We start from the raw sequence: 21,823 nt of genomic DNA on the forward strand, positions 1-21,823 counted from the left end.
TATCAAAATGACCTGCTATCATGCTAATGCTAACATTTAATAGCAGTTGACGTAACTTTAAGCTAGCTAATTAAGCTAAAATACATTGCTACATACTTCTACAAGGAATACGTAGGAAGGTTTTGGGGAATATATTCTTTTATTAGCTAGTATTAACCAATTTTCTTATTGTTAATTTGAAATAGGTAAGTTGTCAGAAGTCAAACTTAGAGGAAAGTTTTCAAGAGTAAGGTAGGACTAAGTATTAATAAATATATGAGCACAATGAGGTAAACAGTGTTTGAAACATAAGGTGTATAATGTAAAGTGTCAACTCCTATGGCCTAAGGAATGCACCTATGTCCCTAAGCCTAATGATCAGGAAGGGAAACCCCCAATAATGTATAGAATAGCAAGTCATTCAATGTTCACACACACTTAAGCCTTGTAACCCCACCTGGTTATGCTGTGTTACAAAATGTTATCAAATTGGTTCTTGAATTCTTAAAACCTCTTTCAATATAATACCCAAGAGTGTGTTTTAACCCTCTCACATACCCATAGACCTGATATAGCATTACGTTATTATCAACGTTCAGCTAATGACTTGCCTGTTGCTTTGAGCTTCATTAATGACGTGTTACTGTTCTTCTCACAGTTGTGGCCATGTCTTTCTGCGATGACACACTCCTGTGTAACTTCCCAAAGTGTCGCACCAAGCTGAGCGGCTTTGCCTGGGTCACAGCTTGCTCGCACGTCTTCTGTGATCAGCATGGGTCTGGTGAGTTCAGCCGCTCCCCCGCCATTTGCCCGGCCTGCTCCTCTGCGCTGTCTGGGAAGCTGGACATTGTGAGGACAGAGCTGTCACCATCTGAGGAGTACAAAGCCATGGTGCTGGCAGGCCTGCGACCAGATGTGATTCTGGACATCAGCGCCCGAGCTCTGGCCTTTTGGAGTTATCAGGTCAAATATCTTTCTGTTTGTATGGAAACATCTCTGTAATGTCTTGTAATGTAGTCTGGTAACAGTCTGGTTGTTTTGTATTTCCCTGTAAAACTTGTCTTTGTAAGCAGGTCCATCAGGAGCGCATGTTTCAAGAGTACAGTCTGTCTCGGGCAGAGGCCCAGCTGAAGCAGATGGATAAAGTGTTGACTCAGCAGAACCAAAGCAGAGAGGTGGAGCTCTCCGGCATGAGGGGGGAAATCGCTTCCCTGAAGAAAGTAAACAACCATTGTTAAACTGAAGTGCAGATTCATAACAACACATTTGAAATTGACTTTAATAAGACTGTCAATCCTCTTTGAGGAACAATAGCTTAAACATGTCCTTTAGGTGTCATATTTTGTATAAACCCCCTTGTTTCCTTCAGGTGATGGAGGAGTATAAAAGGAAGTACAGCGAGGTTTCTGAGAGGCTGATGGAGAGAAACAGGCAGTACCAGAAACTACAGGGGCTGTACGACTCTCTGAGGCTGCGTAACATGGTGGTGGATGTGGGGGACAGACACATGCTGCCACAACCAGGACGGAATGACTATAACGTTGGTAAGAACAACAACTTGTACATTTATGTTGAAGTTTGAAGGTACAGTCGTCTATTCGTGCAGGAGATACGTTGAGGTTTTGCAATAAGAGGTGGATGGAGTTTGTAGGAGTTAAATTATTTGCTAGCACTGTTGATAATCAGTTATTCATTTCAGAAATTGAACAGGCAGAAATGGCAAGTGAAAGGTGAATACCAGTGAATTTTGGATTGTAGGTTGGACAAAACAAATAATAGGATGACATCAACAAGCTGTAAAGTTAACACTTTTCCACATTTTGAAGTGTAACAGTCAAACATAGATTAACAATAATAATGAGAAGTAATACTGTCAGTGTAAATCACTGACTTTGTCAGGAAAAACTTGCTTTTATTAAATCAGTTGTCACATCACAACTGACGAATGGCAAGAGGAAGGAAGCAGAGAGAGAATGATGTTAAAACTGAAGACAAAGGAAAACACAGCTGTAGGTGTTTTGTAGAGAAGTGGTCATTAAGAAAAAACAGTAGGAGTAATGAGCCGATTGTCAGTGTAAGGGAATTTCAAACCAGCATAACAAAGAGAAACATCCGTCAACCCCCTTGTGTGTGACGCAGGCATGGCTCGGCGGGGAACTCCCCAGAGGAGCCCACAGTTCCTCTCCGTGGCCCCCGATGGGGACAGTCAATTCTTCTCCTGCCTGGAGGCTGACGGAGCAAAAAGCTTCTTCTAGTACAGCTCCCCCGCCAGGTAGAGGCCGTCCAGACTTCAAGAAGCACTGAGATGGCCACATGTTTCATAACAACGGTGAAACATTAACTGTTCTAATATTTATTTCTGTTGGCAGTGTTTGCCCTGAGTTCATTTTTGTAATTTCTGTTGGTATTAACCCTAAACTAGGAGTGAAATCCTATATTCAACCTTCCAAAAAGTATGTAAAGAATTACTTGGCAAGACATTGTAAAAACAATATAAACAGTTTCCTAAAAACACTCCCTTGCAGTCGAATTTGTTATCTAAGATTCCGCCAGTTCAAATGAGAAAGAGCTCTACCTGCTTCTAGTGAAAAACAGACGAATAAAAAAAAAAGTATAAGAAGTTGAGGCTTATCTAAGTAAAGACAACGGGTTGCTTTTTGTGGTCCAAAAGATAAGAAAAACAGTCAGAAGAAATGAAATCAAACATGTTCCTGAACTGATGCAGTGCATATAATGCTACTTAATGAATAACAGTAGGTGGTCTGTCATGCAAACACAAAGCGGTTGCTTGTTGATTGGAAGCATAAGGTGACCCAATGAGGTCTAGACTTGAATATTGACAGATGTAAATAATCAAACGTATTATTTATTGAGCTGTTTTTTGGCCTGGTATTGTGCACACAATTGAATAGAGCTGAACTACAGGTAATATTTCTTATTACACCTACTATGATGTTCCAAAGTGTCTGCCGGAAAATAATTAATTTACACTATAGTAAATTATTTACTTACGTATATTTTTGGGGACTCCGATGCTGTTTTAAAACAATATATAAACGGTCCAATTATTTGTTCAGGATAAAGTCATAAGTCTGACATCATATTAATCATCAAATGTTCATTCATTTACAAAAAAATGACCTCCGTGTTGTCTCCACAACTAGAGAGTACAAAAAAAACAATATTTATAAATATAAACAAAGTGTCTATCTAAAGACTAAGTAACAGGATGACCTCTATTTACAAAACAACACATAAAACAGGCACGAATTTTGGAATCTTAACACTTCCGCAATCATCAGAACTTCAAAAATCCAGGAGAAAAAGAATTGGTCCTCTTGCTGCACTTCCTGCTGCGCGTGCGTCTCATTCGCTCTGTCGTGTGTAGCTGACGGAGGCAGCGATCTGACTTTGGACGCTTTGTTTCTTGCCGTTGACGATGAGGAGCAGCGGAGAGTCCACTCGGATACTTCTGAAGTCAAATGACTGCGGAGAGAGGAAATGTGAAAGTCAGACCTTTTTGGAAAGTATTATCTATACAGTTTGAACCCCACACTCGAGACACTGACCTCGTCTTTATGCGTTATGCCGTTTCGTTTGAGTTGCGGTTCAGGAATGACTACAGTGTCTCCAATCAGGACGCCCCAACTGTCCGCTGTGTTGTACACCATCACCACTATGCACGACTCCTCGCTGTCCACCATGCCAAATGTACTACAGGAATACAAGAGCAAGATTTCACATACTGCCCGCCAAATCTAGTTTTTAAATGAGCTATTAGTGAGAAATTAGGCTGCACTCACAAGGCCATGCGACCCTCAGAAGCCAGGCTGAACACCACCTTCCCCAGGGCGGCCACCCCGGCGTTGTGACCGTGCGTGAGGGAGGAAAGAGTCCGGGGCTCCAGGCTGCCGATGCGGCCAGTCGGGGAACGGAACTGAGGCAAGGCGCAGGGGCCCAGGGCCGACGTGCTGAGGTTGGAGAGCATCGTCCTTAACCGGCGCGCCTTCACCTTCCCCTGAGGAGAGGCAGGGACAGGAGGTTAGGAGCAAGAAGAGCGATATAATATACTTTGCTGCCACCTTGTGGTAAGAAAGTGTAACGTTTTAGTTACTTTTCCACTTCTTTCAGCTCTTATTCCATTGTTTATTCCCTCCCACTTTAAAGTGGTAAACCTTTCTATGTTCCAGCTTCTCAAGCAGCTTCTTTTTGCTAATTTTCTTATTCCGCTATTACAGTAATGCATTTTTTTTCATACCTTGTTCTGTAGGAGTTCTGTGACTTTCCGCAGATACTCCAGCAGCTGCTTCTCTCTCACCCGAGCATCCTCCCAGCCCGGGTCCAGCGCCGCTGCTCGGCTGTAGCCTTCAAGCGCAGACCCGAACATCTCCTCGTACTGGAAGAGAGTGGCGCGGTTGTAATGCAGCTCAGGGTAACAAGAGGCAGCTCTCTCCACTTTCTCCTGCAAACGAGGAAGAGAGGAGCAAAACATTAATGCAAGAAGTGTTGATAGATTTGAACAAACTCATCCAAAGCTCAGTACTCACAGATTGTGCATAGGCACTCATAGCTTGTTGAGACAACTGTGGTTTCTGTCCACTGGTGAAAAACAGGGACACATTGGCATTTCCCAGGATGTCTGTAAAAACAAAAATGTATTTTAGCATACATTAGTTACAACTTTTCTCTCTCCTCTGCTGTATAGTAGGACCCAGACGCTCTACTCACACCAGGACGTTCCGTCTGTGACGTCAAGCTGGACCGCTTCACGGGCCAAGACCACGCTGTCCATCACGTGCTTGTTGTGGTCTTCGCTGTTCGCCGTCGGCAGCTGTCGCAGCACCATAGACAAGTTGCGTAGTGACACTTTGTTCTTACTCTACACAGGGGGGAGATAAAGAATAAGAAACACAAGTTAATAAGTTAACAGGAGCTTTCATTCAGAAACAACCATACACAATTACACTGCTTGCAATAGTGCCAGAAATTATAACCTACACTTTCACAATGACCTTCTCTCTGTCTTTAATGTACCTGTTGCAAGGCTCCTGTGAAGCAGTTCTTGGCCCCAGTCAGGTCTCCCTTTTTCCAGTACTGCTCCCCCAGTGTGTTCCAGCCCTCCACCAGGCCTGGCTCCAGCTTCACGGCGCGGGAAAGGCACTCTTCTGCTACGGCGCTGAAGTCAGGAGACACGTTCAGACACCTGCCCTTCTGCAGCAGGAACTCTGCTTTGTGTTTTAATTGATCTGTGGGTATTTGTTAACACAGAGGTAGAGCGAGTGTGAATTCAATTCGGAAATGAAAGGCCCAAGCGCTTCTGCGTTAATTTAACCCTTACCTTCTTTTTCCTCCAGCTTCTTCAGTGTCTTTTCCATCTCCTGTGCGACATCGTTTTGTTTCCTCCCAGCTTCCTCCACACTGTGAGTCTCAAAATAGTTGTCTCTGAAATTATACAGGTCATCCACGAGCTCCTGTGATGTGAGGGAAAAAATGATTGTGAGTTCTTGACAGCAGTTAGAAATAGACCAAAGGCACAGTGAATATTGAGTTAGAAAAAATGTTTTGGACGAATATTGTCTATGAGATGTGGAAATTTAATAAGTATTTATTAAGTTGTTAGGGCTATATTGCATAAAATAATATACCTGTAATTAACTAACCAATTCCACTGAAGTTGTAAACATCAAACGATTCAAATGTAAATCATAAAAGTGTATTAAGTTATTAGAATTATTTTGATTTTACAGGAAACCATATAATAACCATACAAACTGGGAACATGGAGTTTGAAAACGGTGGGCATTCATCAGCCAGACAGGGGTCTCATGAAAGAAGCTTAAGAGTTGCATTATGGGAACTGTAGGATGCAGTGTTGTCGGTGCTTGACCCATATACGAGTCAGATCGTTAGATTTTGTGATGCTTAGTGGAAATGCAATACTCAAATTATTGACGATTCCCAAGTGAACAACTGCAAAATCAAATGAGATGTATCTTTATGATGGACATTAGTAAAAGGTGATACGGCCTGTACACCTGTCTTTAGACTCATTGTGTCTAACACATATGGTAGATTTGATAAAGGCTGACTTAGTAATGGACCTTGAACTGACTTAAACATCTCCATCTTTGTTGCATTAAGTCACACTGACAATCTGGTGACTCAGCAAGAAGTGGATAGATAAGCTAATAATGCATATTAGTCTGGTATCTAACTATGAAATAGGGTGACTGTAAAGCATATTCTACACATAGAATAAATAATACGACTCTCATACATCCGACATAGTCTTATAAGTAAAGGAAGAATACTAGACAAGGTATGTTAGCATTGCAGTTGTTATAGTAACAAGATGTCAAGCTAGCAAATGAAGATGCACACACAAGAAAAACACGCTGAGCTCCCGAGAAGTCAAGCAACGTGAAGGCTTGGTTTTAAATATAAGTGCATGGTTATTGAAATAACGTACCTTCACAATTTGCAGCTCTTTTTTCTCTTTTACAGGCTCAACACTCTTCTCCTCCTCCGCCATCTTTGCGTCAGCAGAAGAAAAAGGCTGGTTAATAAAATAAAGAAAAGGCTGTTAGCAGATTGACCACCAACGAGAAAAAAATATAAAAAAATACTAGACGTGTATTTAATCCAAGTGTATGAAAATCAGATGATGACAGGAAACATGTATCTACTAAAATTGCACGAAAACAATGTATTTTAGCGCGAAGGAAATAGGCTTTTAATTTCGCCGATACCGGAAGTCCGTCACCAAAATGAACCCGATGAAAAACATTGTCACATTAACAGAAATACTTTTTTTTTCTTTGCTAGAATAAAGCTTGGAGAAAATGTGGATGACGGCATTATAATGTATATTATTTTGTGGAATTCTTCACCAAATGATTTCAATTGCTGTATGAACATATTGAGTTTAAAACAATGTATTAAGTAAGAATAATTAGACAGCATAAAGATAACATTTTGCTGATGGTGGATTGTTATGTTGACTTTTGTCATTTTGGTTTCATGTTACTGTATGTTTTTTTGACCAGCTGTGACTGGCAGATAACTATTTGTATTTATTTATTTATTAAGGTAAAATAAGATGTTCTTCTCCCAGCGTCTTTCATTATTGTCTGCCGGAACGTTTCTCACTTACGTTGTTGGTACGACACTTTCCCGCCTTGGACCATTCGCTCGCAACAAGGCGGGCCAGTGTTCCAACTTTTGTCTAAACACTGTTTGTTGACAGGCGTCGGTTCAGGTGTTATCGTTGAATTCTGCTGGTCATGTCGGACACATGGAGCAGCATCCAGGCGCACAAGAAGCAGCTGGACTCTCTGCGGGAGAGGCTGCAGCGGCGGCGGAAAGACACGGCTCTGTCCTCCGGTACGTTCAGAACACAGAGCTCTCTATAGCCGCGGGGCTGCAAATACACACTGTTTTTGTTATTGGGTCATCGGTTATGTATTTTTCCGAGAGGTTAACTAATCATAGTCGATAATGAAGAAAATATGCATGCTTTTTTTTACCCGTGGCTACAAATGATTTCTAAAATTGCAGAGTTTACAACCTATGTTTGTCACTTAGGTAGAAAAAGTGTTGGGGACACTTTTTCGGATTTAAAACCACTACTGAATTAAGCGCCCCCCTGCTAACAAGACATGTGATGATACTTTCTTGACAACTAGAGCAGTAACTCATCTACGCTGCTGCAACGCTGTTCTCCATTCAGTTATTACTAATATTAAACGTATCGCAGATCCAAACTGCTCCACTTGGGTTTCCAGAAATACACTCAAAAAGTGTGAACAGTCCTCGAGACTGTACATGTTCTCTTTTCAAAGTGTTTAATTCTTTGTGCACGCTATTTTCAGAATATTTTTAATCAAATGATCATAATGCAAGGTGGTGGGGACAAAATTGGCAATTTCCAAACGTAGTGTGGACATAGCCATCATTTTCCCGGTATAAATGAGCCTACGCCACTTGATTGCTTCACCGCACTGAAGTACAAAAATGTAGGGCTGAAACTAATTATTCTTTTTATTATACATTAGATTAATGGACTTGCCTTTTTGTCAAAAAAAAATGCTAAAAATAATGGATGTCCATACTAGTGTTTAATGTCTAATGTGATGTCTTTAAAGGTCTGTCCAAAACCCACTTTTATTAAGTTTGATATGATGTTGAACAGATAATAACCGAAGTCTTAATATTTGAATATTGAGAAATTTTCCATTTCCATAATTTGTCTGTAGATCTACTAATCGATAAGTTGACTAATTTAACACGAACATTTTGGAACCTGGCTCAGTTATGTCAAACTATTACTATAGTATAACTAAACAATCTGAAAACCTTTTTCCAGTACAAATAAAAAACTTCTGTAAGTAAGGATGTTAACCCATGTTGTCTCCTCTCCATCAGACGGTGGAAGCAGTGCAGAGGGTTCCACAGTCAGGAGTGACAGCCCGGCCCCGTCAGCTCCGCCCCCCTCTCAGGAGGAGACGGAGAAACCACCAGACCCTGAACTGGAGAAGAGGCTGCTGGCATATCTCTCTGATCTGAGTCTTCCAATGCCAACAGACTCCCTCGCCATCACAAATGAACTCAGTGTGAGTCTTGGTTTCTAAGTAAAGAAATGCTGGTGAAAATGAATTTCGCTTGGCTGTAGCATATAATCATCTCATGCTCTTTTTTGCTTCTGTTTGTTAACAGTCTGAATCAGCCGTCAGTCATGGCAGCATCCAGAGTCTCCTGCTTAAGTTCTCGGCTCAGGAGCTCATCGAGGTCCGTCAGCCTACCTTGGCATCTTCGTCTACAACCTCCTCACCCTCAATCGTGGTGTCAGTGGACCACACAAAACTCTGGGCTATGATCGGGACCGGGGCTGGATCCCAGCGGCCAGGAGTCAAGAGAAAAACAGAGGATCAAACGCACCACAAAAGAACTCCTGGTTTGTCACCCGCACTTCAGCGCTCTGCTTCTCCTCCCCACTCCGCCTTCAGCTCGGTGACGCCGGCTGCCTCCACACAGCTGGCGGGGCCCTCGGCCTCAGGGAGCGGGGCCGATAAGAAGGGCAGGAGCAGTAAAAGCCAGTCGTCTCATTTGGACATGGAGATAGAGAGCCTCCTGAACCAACAGTCAACTAAAGAGCAGCAGAGCAAGAAGGTAGGTGTCTCTTACAGCTACCAGATGAATCGACGTCAAAGTGAAGCCTGGAAGTTTGATGACTCATATGTTCTGGTGTTTTTTGTGCAGGTGAGCCGAGAGATTCTGGAGCTGCTCAATGCCAGCACAGCTAAAGAGCAGTCCATCGTGGAAAAGTTCCGGTCACGCGGCCGAGCTCAGGTCCAAGAGTTCTGCGACCACGGGACCAAAGAGGAGTGTGTGCGCTCCGGAGACACACCTCAGCCCTGCACCAAGTTACACTTCCGGTCAGTGTTCCTCTGCAAAGGTTTTCTTAACTGTATTTATATCAACCAACTAGATGAAATCCGTCTATAAGAGTCTGTTTGAAGCATTCAGCTGTCTTTTTACCAATGTTCTGTCTGTCATCTCTGTACTACCACCTACAAACTTGAGAAAAGTACATTTTCTACAAGAGAAATGCTCTCATTGGACTGGAGATGTCACTATAATCAAGGTTTAAAATACTACTTGGATTAGAAACACAAACTTGCTTGATGATTATAAATTGAATTAAGATTAAAAAAATGAAACCTACAACGGTTAAATTTGTATTAAATCGGGTAGGTTATTGCATCTTTTTAGTCTATTTAATCATAAATGTTATATGTTTTTGGAGCTTCTCATTCGAAATGATGGTGTTGGGCAGCGTTTTGTAGGGCATCTCGAAATAAATCTCTATACATTTCAGATGTTATCAGATAATATTCAGATGAACAGATTCTACTACAGTAAATGTTGTCTATTTATGAATTTCTTTTCAAATAAGTTACATTTTCTTTTGAAATGTTAGGTAATTTTAGTTAAGTGATCAAGTCAAATCACTCAAATTCTAATTTCATGTAGTTTTCAATTCAAAAAAGTTTGGGAAACTTTAGTTCAAGGGTAGAAAGTGAGAGTACGGATTCCAAACTTGACTGACATTTGCGCAGGGTCAAATATTTATATTTACTTTCCTGTGTTTACATTTTTGGTGTGTGTTTAATGGCTGTTTACTCCAACCTGAAGTTATAAAAAGACTTTGCACAAACACGTTTATGCAGGCGGTTTACGTTGTGACGCGCGTTTTCTCCACAGTCGCATCATAAACAAGCACACGGACGAAAGCCTCGGCGACTGCTCCTTCCTCAACACGTGCTTCCACATGGACACCTGCAAATATGTCCACTATGAGATAGACAGCCCTCCAGATGCCGAGGGGGGCCTCATGGGGCCCCAGGCTGGGAGCACGGAGATGGGCTTGTGTGCAGGCGACGCCGACAGCAACGAGGGCAAACTGTTCCCCTCACAGGTGAGGAGGAGAGAGGAGGGATGAGGGGAGAAGATGGGGTCAGGATAGGAGGGTTAACAGAGATTGTGTGTGCTTGTGCAGTGGATCTGCTGCGATATCCGCTTCTTGGACGTGGCTATCCTCGGGAAGTTCGCCGTGGTGATGGCCGACCCGCCGTGGGACATCCACATGGAGCTGCCCTACGGAACACTGACTGACGACGAGATGAGGAAGCTCCACATCCCCATGCTGCAGGATGACGGCTTCCTCTTCCTCTGGGTCACCGGCAGGTAATTTGACCTTCAGCTGTGGCTTTTACTCCTGGAAGCTAAATATAAGCCCTCATAAATGCAATCTTTCTCCCGTCAAATTTACAAGTATAAGTGGGATTTATCACGTGTTACAATACGTGGAAGATATTTATTCAGATCAAACTGTGTCAAACTCATCATCTTCTCTTCTCTCCAGGGCTATGGAGCTGGGTAGAGAGTGTCTCAGCCTGTGGGGGTAAGTCTTCCCTTTTTTTTAGGACACCATTTCATTCCAATCCCGGTGATAAAAGTTACGTGGTATTTTGTCCAAAATGTTTACAAGGTTAAGAATCTGATTCATTTCCAACATAATAGATTGTTTTCATACACATTCACTACTGTAAACCTAACATCTTTCCATGTTTTAAGTCGATCAATCCCATCAACCTGTGTGTTTGTTGTCTCCTTGCGTCACTACATGTTGACACTTTTTCATTATTAGTGAAAGTGAGTTATTTTCAGGTGTTCACTCGTCATTCATAGCTAGTTAAGTCATATTCAGATGTGTTAAAGACACCTAAAAGTGCTTGAATTGTCCTATCAAAGCTAGTTGCTGCTTTTTTTAATTCATGTCCTTATTTGCATATGTCAGCTACGATCGAGTTGACGAAATAATCTGGGTGAAAACCAACCAGCTTCAGAGAATCATCCGCACAGGGAGGACAGGCCACTGGCTGAACCACGGGAAGGAGCACTGTCTGGTTTGTTTGTTTTTCACTGTTCTTGTTTATCTTGCTTTAAATTTTGAAATCTGCCTCTGTCAAACACTGAAGCTAAAGCTGAAGAATCCAGCTCCAGGGGTTTCTAACTCTCTGCATGTTCCCTCTCGGTAAATAAGTCCGCCCCATAGGGAAAAGGTGTTATGAAGCAAGATGCTACAGGCTTATTCTTTGTTGTTGTGCCTCCAAATGTGTGTCAGGTAAGTGTCTGAAATGTAAAAACACTCTGTCTCTCTTCAGGTGGGAGTGAAAGGGAGCCCTCAGGGGTTTAACCGGGGTTTGGACTGCGACGTCATTGTGGCTGAGGTGAATGAATATCTCCTGTCATACTGACTATTTTTGTGATTCCTACAGCCTGATAGTGACCTCATATATGACTAATATTCCGACTTATCGTCACATTTCTTTCCCAGGTCCGCTCCACCAGTCACAAACCAGATGAGATCTACGGCATGATAGAGAGACTCTCGCCCGGCACGAGGAAGATCGAGCTTTTCGGGCGACCCCACAACGTCCAGCCCAACTGGTAACACACCCTCGTTTGATCTGAAGGCAGAGTAACTATTCCTCACGATTTAAGTGTACTGATTGACCTCTCTTTTCTCCTCCATTCCTAGGGTAACTCTTGGAAACCAGCTCGATGGCATTCATCTTCTCGATCCTGACGTCGTGGCTCGATTTAAGAGCCGCTACCCGGACGGCGTCATCTCCAAACCCAAAAACATGTAATCAGCGGTCACAGGTTTAGAAGAAGTTTGTCTATAAACAGTTTTTTTTTTGTTTTTTTATACCAGTGAACTCATTTCCTAAATAAATGTTGTCAACAAGATGCTTTGTCTTGCTTAAGAAATGATTTCATGATTCTGGTGTTAGTTTTGGAGCAATGTTTCCATCCTTTCTGTACTTCACTGTGTGTAATCTGCATAATTAATACTGCAAAACTTCACATTCATCATGAAAAAGCACAGGAGGACATTTTTAGTGTACATTATTAGTTCATGTTTTTTTTATTAAAGAATAAAGATACTTTTCTTTTGACGTGCTGGAGATTTACGGGTAATGTTCGGCAAATACAGGAAAACTAGGAAAGAAGCAGTTAGTGAAAAAATGATAGAGCGATATCGAATGCAGGAGGATTATAACAAAGAAAGTGAGAGTAAAGAATTTAGTTTGAAATGAGTGAGCTTAAGCCAAACATGAGTAATGTAATCTACTGCGCGGCTAATTGCCTTCCAAATAGCTTTGCCACATAGTAGGGTTAGAAAGTAAACCAAATCTCAACAGGAAACAAAAAATTCTGCAGTTTTTACAACAAAGTGAGTCAAAAAGGGGGTCATTTAAAAAAGGGAAAACAGTACAAAAAGAAGTGGTGCACTTTTTGGTTGTGAATGCAGTAAACGAGTCTCTATGATGTCTTCTCTCTCGTCAGTATCATGTCTGTCAGGGCGCCGGATCCTTCGCTTAGTGTCATATCATAATGCACAAATATGAAAACCCAAGTCTGTTCCCGTATGTTCTCCCAGTCCCTTGTTCAAACTGAGAAATCATGGAGAGTGCTTTTGTTGGCAGCGAGCAAAGAGGGGTTAAAATGCAAACTGTGGCTGTGCATGACTTTCTAAAGGTGACGATAGATGCACTTGTTCAGCTTTCAGACTCCCACGTCTGCACCACAGGCTCCGTGGGCGACGTAAAACTGGAGTCCCTTTTATCTCCTCTGCAGCGCTCTGTCCTCCTCAGTAAGTGGCGTCCACTGCGTTGATGTTGCTGTCCAGCTGGTGTCTAAAAGACAGCCTGGCCTTGGTGGAGAAATATATCTGGGAGCTCCGACTCAGGTTTCCCGCTCCTTCGCTGTCGCTGCCGCAGGATGTCGTGGAGCACAGACGGGGCTTCATCTCCTCGATGGGAACTGAGGCGTGAAAGATGGATAGAGAGTGAGGCTTTTTTTCATAGTGTAATACAACAAAATGGCTGTTTATTTGGTCTATATATATTTAGCTATTCCTCACCTTCTGCTGGAGGGCACTCCTTGCCCTTGCAGCGCTCTTTACAGCGCCTGTAGAAAGGAAAACACTGCAGCATCTTCACACCCATGGTAGAAACGTCTGTAGAGAGAGAGGACAGAGATACAAATATAAGATAAAACAAATGGACAAAATGTGTATATATAATTCCAGGATGCTCACTTTTATAGCTTCCATTTAGGCATGTCTGAGTGCCCAAGCCTGCTGAAAGCTACCTGTGTCTTCACCAGGTCACTCTTTAATGGAATTATGATCCTGCACCTAAGCGACGGGATCTCCTAACATAAACTGACATTGTCAATAAATGCCACGGTGTCCCAGGAACGAGCCAATCAGTCAGTATTTACAGCGCCAGCATGATCCTACTCGCTGCTTAATCCTGGAACAGGACGTCAATGAGCTACAGCTCCTGGAGCCCTCTCCTGACAGCCAAACACAGATTACATAGAGGTCGTATGATGTATGCAAGATATGACTAACTGGTTTAAGCTATTGTTTTCATTTGAATTACTGTATAAGCTTTTGTTTCTGTACTTCCCTCTCCCACCCGGCAATTGTGCTTTCTATTCAGGGGTTTGAGTTCATTTAGATTTATAGTTTTCCTGAGAATTTATATGTATCAAATTAAGCGGTGAAATGGGTTGGACATCCGCTGTTTTTAATTTTGCTTTGGAGTAAAAGAAGACTTGTGCAGGTCTTTCTAAATATCTAAACTACCACAAAGAATTAAAAACACCATAAATATATTGTGCCAAAAAAAAAAGACAAAAGGAGACTCAGAACTACAGAGAAACACAAAACAACTACATGGATAACAACATCAAGGTGATTCAAAACAACTACATGGATAACAACATCAAGGTGATTCAAAACAACTACATGGATAACAACATCAAGGTGATTCAAAACGAACTATAAGGTGATTCAGACCTACAAAGAGATGCAAAAAAAACTAAAAAGAGATTCAAAACAACTTCATCAAATATAAAAACAACTACATTGTGATTCAAAACTACAAGGTGATGCAAAAAAACTACCAAGAGGTTCAAAACAACTGCAACAGATATAAAAACGACCACAAAGAGTAAGAACAACTACAAGGTGAAGCAAAACAACTTCAACAAATATAAGAACAACTACACAAAGAAGCATAACAACCAAAAGATTTGCAAATGCACTAAAGATCAATTTTAATGACTTAAAAGGGAAGTAAAATGACCACAAGGAGCCATAGCGTCTGACAAAAGCCACCCCCTGAAATCCCCCTAGTGTGATAAAGCACTGAGCCTCACTGTTCATTAATCACAGGAAGATTTGGTAATCTGACAACAAACACTAAAAGGGGATTGCAACACACTGGAGAACAGTGTTGGGCTGACATCTTTCCCCCCCTGTTTACTGCTGATTCCTTATGTTGCTTCACTCAGTGAGTCAGTTTCATGGAGACGTGATAGCTCACACACACACCCAGAGAGCACATTACGAACAAGCCACAGTGGAGCGTTGTCACCTATACGTGTCAATACTCTGACTCTTAAATTCAAAGCCAATTTTTCAGTGAGATCACACAGAAAAGCTATTTTTCTCATCCAATTCTTAACCATCTAATGCACCACGCTTCTTGTTTTTTTTACTCAGGTGTGTCCGTGAAACCCTATCCCATTTACAGACACAGTGAATCCATTATGGTTTGGTCAATTAAGAGGTTCTGTGTGGGAAATGAGAATAGCACACAATGTGAAGGAAAGGGAGCATTGACGGTCCGGCTGACAACCCCTCCTACATTATACCAGTTTTCTTCTACAATTACGCTGTAAATTCTTCACATTTAAATAACTCTGCCACCTTTTCCTCATAAATAGGAGTGCCACGCTCGCCAACGCACACAACATTAAGTCCCTGGTCAGTGGGGAGGAATTTTTGGGCCCAGATCATGATTGGCTGTGGAGGTCTGGCAGCACAGCCTGGAGGAGAAAAACAATCTCAGATGGCAAAAACGCACTCATACACTCACATACTCAGAAAGCAGAGCCAATGGCATTAACCAGAGAGGAGATGTAGGAAAGGAAAGGTAATACAAATAGATGTGTGGTGGAAGAAAAGGTCCTAAAGCTGTTCCTCGACCCCATTTCTTTATGTTTTTCTCTGATGGCTCCAGACTGCAGCACCTGAATAATCCGGTTTCACTTACTCAATCAGTGGCAGCACCCTGATGAAGCTGAAAATTGTGCAATCCTTCCACGAAAAATTAGAAAGTGGCTTTTCGCTTGAAGTCTCCATGTTTGTGCATGTGTGCAATGGCAGGGAAATCTGTGTGAGAGTTACGCGACATGGTTTACCCGAGCATGATCCCTGCATTTTCTGCCTTTTCTAAACCTCACCAGTCCACACTCAGCCCCTTATCTGCTCTTGTAAACAATGTTAAAGCAAGCAGCAGAGCACATATGCTTACAGTAACGTGATAATAATCTTCCCACAGCTCCACTTTTCCGCTGAGCTCCACTCAGTCGGTCCCTGGGGTTTTATGAAAAAAGTGCAGTCTTGTGTCACTGCCCACAAAACAAAGCCTCATACAGGGCTGCCAGGGAGCATGACGCAAACACTACTTTGTGCATGTACCTGCACAAAGTAGTGTTTGGGTTTCCATTTATAGCATTTAACAATCCTCTTTTATTGATATTCATCACAGCCAATGGATGAAGCAGCTTTTGAGGTGGTTCTTCGGAGCTCAGTGTTGTGCTTGAATACACTTTGAAAGGTCCATCTGTTTCCTTTTTATGGTACCAATCCACATTTACTTGTCTGATAAAAAATGTTTCAAACAAAGTGTGAGATTATCTTAAAATATATGCAGCATCCACGTTAATGCATCACCAAAACAATCCATGTTTGGATGGCAGGACTAAATAAGGCTTGTTTTTAGCCTAGCCGATTTACTACTAGGTCAGCTGTTAATCACCAACATGTGTGAAGATATGACAGTAAATGGTAGTATAAGTCAAAAGAAAGTTTGATACCAGAACTATGAGAGGTCCTTTGATCATACAGTTACAAATGAGCATAACTAATATTTTAAATCGTGGACACAAACGAAAGTATGGATTACAGCCGGAAAATCTAAAAGATTAAAAGACCATTTTCGGATTCGGAGCAAAAGTATGATAACCTACTTTTAGTCCCAAGAAAAAAATACAATATCCTTCACATTTTCTGACCCCGCTGATAATTTGACGGGAGTCCCTAGCCTGTAATAGAGAATATGTACACTGTTGAATGTGAGAAATGTAACTCAACCACTAGTTGTGTTATTTGTTGTCTGTTTAACTTTAGTTGACAGTGTTAAGTCTACTTCCAGGTACAACGTGTGAAGGGTGAATGAAGCGCCAGACAGGCTAATCCGAGTTTTCATCTAGAGCACTTCGTCCCTTATCTCACCCACTTCCTAATTACACTTCAAAAGACGGATGTTGTTTACACGATTGAAGTATATAAGTATATATGAAGTTGACTCATTGTTTTCCTGCTTGTTTGATTGCCAAGTAAACCCAGAAGACGATCTTTTTTTAATGGTGAAATCCCGTTTTTTTAGGCCGAATTAGTGATGCCAATTAAACTGACAGACATGGAGTTAGGGAGAATAATAGCATTCAAGCGTGCACAATGAGGCTTGACATGTGTTTTTTTACCAACAGTATACCCTACAAAATGTGTTTTCCTTATGATCCTGCACTGACACACCTCCAAAACAGCATCCTTAATTTGTTTTGATAACAGAAGCGTGCATGTCAGGTATTATAGCCTATATTTACCCCTTTATTTTGCGTCAACAGAGCATTAAAGGTCTTACAAATACCTTATATGACGTACCTGGTGAAAAAATACCGTTCAGAAAGTGGTTGGAAATGGACACTCTTGATGCTTCCTTGTTGCAACACGACTATCCTCACTTCATCTGCGCTTTTTCACTCGCTTCCTTCATGAAAATGCGCTCCGGATCCGTGCGTCCTTGTTCGCAGAATGGAAAGGTCTCCGTGGCGCGGAGAGACTGAACTTTAAATAGCTAATCCCCGGAGCATGGCAAGGGGAGTGGACACGCCTCCCCTCCCCTATAAACTCCCTCCTCTCCTCTCCTTTCCTCGATTGCTGCCTCTCACACCCATCATCCCATACTTCCTCCTGCATGCTTCGCTCTATTTTGCCTCTTCACATATTTGTTGATACAGATAACAACAATTTTGATCAGGAATAGCTTCCTGTGTATAAATACCCAACCCTGAGGGATGAGGTAATATGTGCACACAGGTCAAAACGACTCCTAAAAGATCATGCATAAATGTTATATGACCTTTTAAACTATTTCAACCAGATGTAATCACCATTAACCAATAGACTTTAATCTGTTGCATCACTGATGAAGTACGCTTCCGTCACTGGTAGATTATTATTTTATTTATGAACTATTTATTACTCCCCAAATATGAGACAGCAGTGTTTGATCATTGAAGGAGAGAGGACATCTCTATCCTGTTAAAATGAGAGGGTTTGAGTCTAAAGTGTCTAAATCACAGACGCTCCACCAGACCCACTTTATGCAAATGTCGCTACAGTACATGTAACTTTAAAATCCAACATGTAATCTCTTGTTTTTGGTCTCATGTAATTAAATGGAAACCTGCCAAATGTCTTGAGCCTACATATCAAAGGGAGAGCCAAGGAAAGCAAAACAAGAAGGTGCAAACACGTACAAGGGGTTAAAGGTGTGGCCAAGTGTCGCTTCCTTACCTCCTATCCAGCCAGCATGAGTGACAGAGCTGTTAGCATCCTGCTGGTTGAGATCATTTGTAATGTACAGTACATGCAAATACAAGGTTTACTTCAAAATGCCTTAAATTGCATCAACCTTTGCTAAGGTCCCACCCAAAGCCAGGACTTGCAGTGATGAACAGCAAGACAGCTCATGTTTGTGGGCTTTGAACCAAAAATGTGTCATATTGTCAAATACAAATCTGTAGCAGTAGCAGAACATACTGTCTGCATACAGTCAGTTACAGAGATAGATGTTAGCTGTTCTTGGCCCTTCAGATTGTTTATAGGTGTTTTATTTGCTCTCTGGTGGGTTTAGGGTTTATTCAGGTCAGCTCTCTGGTTGAAGGGGTATTTGTCTTCGTGGAAATTTACCCAGATGAGGCTCAGAGTGAGTCTGCGCCGGCTGGTTAAATCACCCAGGAAACAGCCTGTGTAGTCAACAGTGGGCACATTTTTTAAGCTGATTCCACTGTGAACTGCAACAGGGACTTACCCTCAAGTAGAATAATCATTTAACTAAGAATAGGTTCTGCTTTGTTCTATTTAAAGAGTACATATTATGCTTAGTTTCCCGTTCATATTTTTACATAGTATACCTCTACTGTGACATGTCTCCATGCTGTAATGTTCAAAAGCTCTTTATTTTTCTCACACTGCCTGTGCTGTAGCTCCTCTGCTCTGATTGGTCAGCTGGCCGGCTCTGTTGTGATTGGTCAACCGCTTAGAGAGGTCTCGCCTCTTAGCCTATCACGTACAATGTGGTAGAGCACTAGCCAATAGAAGCGCTAGTGTTATATAGTGATGTCACTATGTTCCAGAAGCAAACAAAGGAGTTCAATGAGTGTTTCAGGCAGGAGGGGGGAGTATGTGGGAGAGAAACTCCCTACAGGAAAGGGGGAACCCAAAAAGCATAACAGGGACTCTTTAATGACAACAACTTGTAATCGGCTCAGGTTGAAAGTTTGGATAGATTGTGTCCCCTGAGTCTCTTGAGTCCAATTCAAGTAAATTTTTTAATGATTCTAACACAAGAAATGTGCTTATAAGTAACTAGTGCCCTTTGTGCCAAGCTTCCAGTGGAAAGAGATGTATAATACTAAAGCTGGTCTTTAACAATCCCTAGTGTTGATGACAGGTTAAATCTCCTACTATTCCACGGTAGCTTTAAATCTCTGCCGCCTGTGGGAATGTCCAGGCTTACCCGCATGATGACAGACGAGCATGTTCTCCCTCACGTGAGAAGATTTACACCTGCAGATGTGGGTGAAGGACGGACATAGGGACGTTGTCACTAATTTTAAATTGACACTGCCTGCTTGGCAGCGGAGCAGCAGAGTTAGAGTTGAAAATGTAAATGAAACATACATATGATGGCAAACAAAACAAGATTAAGATATCATGTCATCTTATTTTTCTTATTCCTCTCGAGTTACAGTTTTCCACTTTTTTCTGATGAATCTTCCCATATAATTACCCCTTTTTTAGACTGATTTCAAACCATTACCCCAATGAAAAATGTCTCCGTCCCTGATTTCCTAAAAGGAAAATTGGGAATCACGAAAGCATATAAAGCGACATCCCATATCGCTTTTGTGCAACAGAGTCCTAACTTAAACTGAGGTTACTTCAGGTCAAGTGGTCTCTCTGCGGTGTCACCTCTGTGCATTTAGACCCCCGTTCCTCTCCTTGTAAGGTGACAATTGCCCCTGCTACTCTGCCGGTGGTCCAAGTATGATCATGAGGCAACACCATATGCTTCCTGTGAGTCCACGGGGAGGCTCGAATATCAGGTGCTAAATCATGCCCACTGTCCCCTTTGCCTCAAGTGCCATCGTACTTTCAGCCCGGGGACAAACCATGGTGAGTGGAAAGAGTCATTGTCATAATACTGACATCATCCGCTGTGAATTTATACCCCTCCAGTAGTTTAATCCCTCAGTGATACTGCCCCACTGGCCGAGAGACAGAAATAGTGTGTGATCGTGCAGGACGGACCAAAATAGAAAAGAACCACAGACATGACAGGGTCAAAAATAGACCATCCATAAACTAAGAATAGTATTATTTGTATGTGGATTGAACACGTCACTGCTCCTTACACATGCTTATTTAAATATCTAAAACCACGCACGTTAATTCTGCATAGTTGTATGCCTCTGTGACAAATACTGTATGTACCTTAACAGTGTTATTTAACCTCTTTACATCTAAATATATACTTTAATATACAAGGCATATGATAAAAGGCCTTGATATCCACTTTTTTAGTTTTGAAATGAGTAAATTGATATACTGCTATAAGTTATTGCTGGTTCGAACCAGTCTAGTCCTCTGTGTGAATGTTTACTGGTCCCCTCCATCCCTCCTCCCTCAGACTTCCAGACATTCCCACACCCAGAGTTTGTTGGTTTTTCTGTTGATGTTGGCATGATTGTGTGGAGCCGGATCTGGCTGGCTGAGGTCGCTCATGGCTGGATCCAGAATACGTCCTAGTCCTTTATTCTCCCCAGCCCGTTCCTTGCTCAGCACATTATGTCACTGCTTCGCTACCACACCCTGTTTTTACATCATGACACAGTTTGTTGTTGTGATTGAATTAGTAAAAGGGGGAAGGAGGTTGTACCCTTCATACCATGCAAATCAGCTGACACTGCTTGATGTAGTGAATAGACAATCTGAGGGGCAAAGAGCAGACTGTCTTCGCAAATAAGCATTAACATGAAGAAAAAAGGGTGTACAATTTGCTGGCTGGCTTAAAGAGTGTATCACCTATAGAACTTAATTTCACTCAAAACAAGGCTGACTTTTTTCCCTCAAGACACTGCCACAGACCCTTGAATGCGGACATGTTTTTGAATATTTATCAGTGAATCCAGGAGAAAATGTGCCATATTTTTCTTTGATTTTAACTAGGCCTAGTTTGTTTAAAAATATACTTTTATTTTGGGAGCCAATGTCACCACGGCCTGGTAAATGGATTTTGTTTCAGTAGGTGTACGTTAGAAATGTAAATGAAAATGTAACGTATATATTATTAAACATTATATACGTAAATATGTAAAGTAAAAGTAGTTTAACCACACAAAATCTCATGAATACTGCAGAGTCTAAAGCTGAGCTGGAAGCTACTGAAGTCTGCTAACACTAAGCTAGCTTCCTTAGCAGGAGTAACTACAGCAGGTTTTTATTTACCTGCCATGATTGGATTTAGCTGCTGACTCATTAAGTCATAAGACAAATGGACTGAATTACAAATATGTAACTCATTGAAATTGATATTTTCTGTCCACAGATTTCTGCTAGAGAGAAATCAATCAAGTTCATTTCATTTTACCATCAGTTAATGCACGCTGGAACTACCTCACTAGCTAGCTAACGTAATAGCTTTCCTGCTTTATCTGGCTTGTTGTCTCTCTGTCTCTCTGAGGCAGGAGCTTAACTCAATTTTGACCAAATATGTAGTGATTGCTTCTTGCCTTTGTTGGGCAGGTTTAAGGGAGCTTTATGAGGGTAGATTTACCTTACCAGACT

The 21,823-nt window shown here is 41.7% G+C and overlaps 4 protein-coding genes across 6 annotated transcripts; 2 read left to right on the top strand and 2 right to left on the bottom strand.

Moving 5' to 3' along the window:
- Positions 1-645: 645 nt before the first annotated feature.
- On the top strand, positions 646-6,843 carry LOC134875870 (E3 ubiquitin-protein ligase CCNB1IP1). Of its 2 annotated transcripts, XR_010167298.1 has the most exons (6): positions 646-942; positions 1,053-1,199; positions 1,349-1,523; positions 2,119-2,308; positions 4,685-5,227; positions 5,334-6,843. XR_010167298.1 is itself a non-coding variant. In XM_063900578.1 (4 exons), exons 1-4 carry the CDS (start codon positions 646-648, stop codon positions 2,232-2,234), a joined length of 735 nt encoding a protein of 244 aa, XP_063756648.1. In that variant the 3' UTR covers positions 2,235-2,660. The 2 variants fall into 2 exon arrangements, 1 of the variants encoding a protein (XP_063756648.1); XM_063900578.1 differs by lacking the exons at positions 4,685-5,227; positions 5,334-6,843 and having other exon boundaries at positions 2,119-2,660.
- ttc5 (tetratricopeptide repeat domain 5) lies at positions 1,853-6,741 on the bottom strand. Its single transcript, XM_063900577.1, has 9 exons — positions 6,449-6,741; positions 5,318-5,450; positions 5,014-5,225; positions 4,708-4,858; positions 4,527-4,618; positions 4,238-4,441; positions 3,783-3,997; positions 3,549-3,693; positions 1,853-3,465 (listed from the first exon to the last, which is right to left on the bottom strand). The coding sequence occupies exons 1-9, from the start codon at positions 6,509-6,511 to the stop codon at positions 3,346-3,348; spliced, it is 1,335 nt and encodes a 444-aa protein (XP_063756647.1). The 5' UTR covers positions 6,512-6,741; the 3' UTR covers positions 1,853-3,345.
- A 305-nt stretch (positions 6,844-7,148) lies between the features above and the next one.
- Positions 7,149-12,496, top strand: mettl3 (methyltransferase like 3). Its single transcript, XM_063900576.1, has 11 exons — positions 7,149-7,362; positions 8,404-8,591; positions 8,695-9,147; positions 9,238-9,413; positions 10,243-10,456; positions 10,538-10,725; positions 10,904-10,942; positions 11,339-11,447; positions 11,706-11,771; positions 11,879-11,991; positions 12,083-12,496. The coding sequence occupies exons 1-11, from the start codon at positions 7,263-7,265 to the stop codon at positions 12,192-12,194; spliced, it is 1,758 nt and encodes a 585-aa protein (XP_063756646.1). The 5' UTR covers positions 7,149-7,262; the 3' UTR covers positions 12,195-12,496.
- On the bottom strand, positions 12,441-17,562 carry LOC134875871 (uncharacterized protein C17orf114-like). 2 transcript variants are annotated; one of them, XM_063900579.1, is made up of 3 exons: positions 17,354-17,562; positions 13,472-13,567; positions 12,441-13,371 (listed from the first exon to the last, which is right to left on the bottom strand). In XM_063900579.1, exons 2-3 carry the CDS (start codon positions 13,554-13,556, stop codon positions 13,199-13,201), a joined length of 258 nt encoding a protein of 85 aa, XP_063756649.1. In that variant the 5' UTR covers positions 13,557-13,567; positions 17,354-17,562; the 3' UTR covers positions 12,441-13,198. The 2 variants fall into 2 exon arrangements, with proteins under 2 accessions (XP_063756649.1, XP_063756650.1); XM_063900580.1 differs by having other exon boundaries at positions 17,340-17,530.
- Positions 17,563-21,823: the final 4,261 nt, after the last annotated feature.

The sequence above is a fragment of the Eleginops maclovinus genome, chromosome 14 (assembly GCF_036324505.1).
Source record: "Eleginops maclovinus isolate JMC-PN-2008 ecotype Puerto Natales chromosome 14, JC_Emac_rtc_rv5, whole genome shotgun sequence".
Lineage (NCBI taxonomy): Eukaryota > Metazoa > Chordata > Actinopteri > Perciformes > Eleginopidae > Eleginops > Eleginops maclovinus.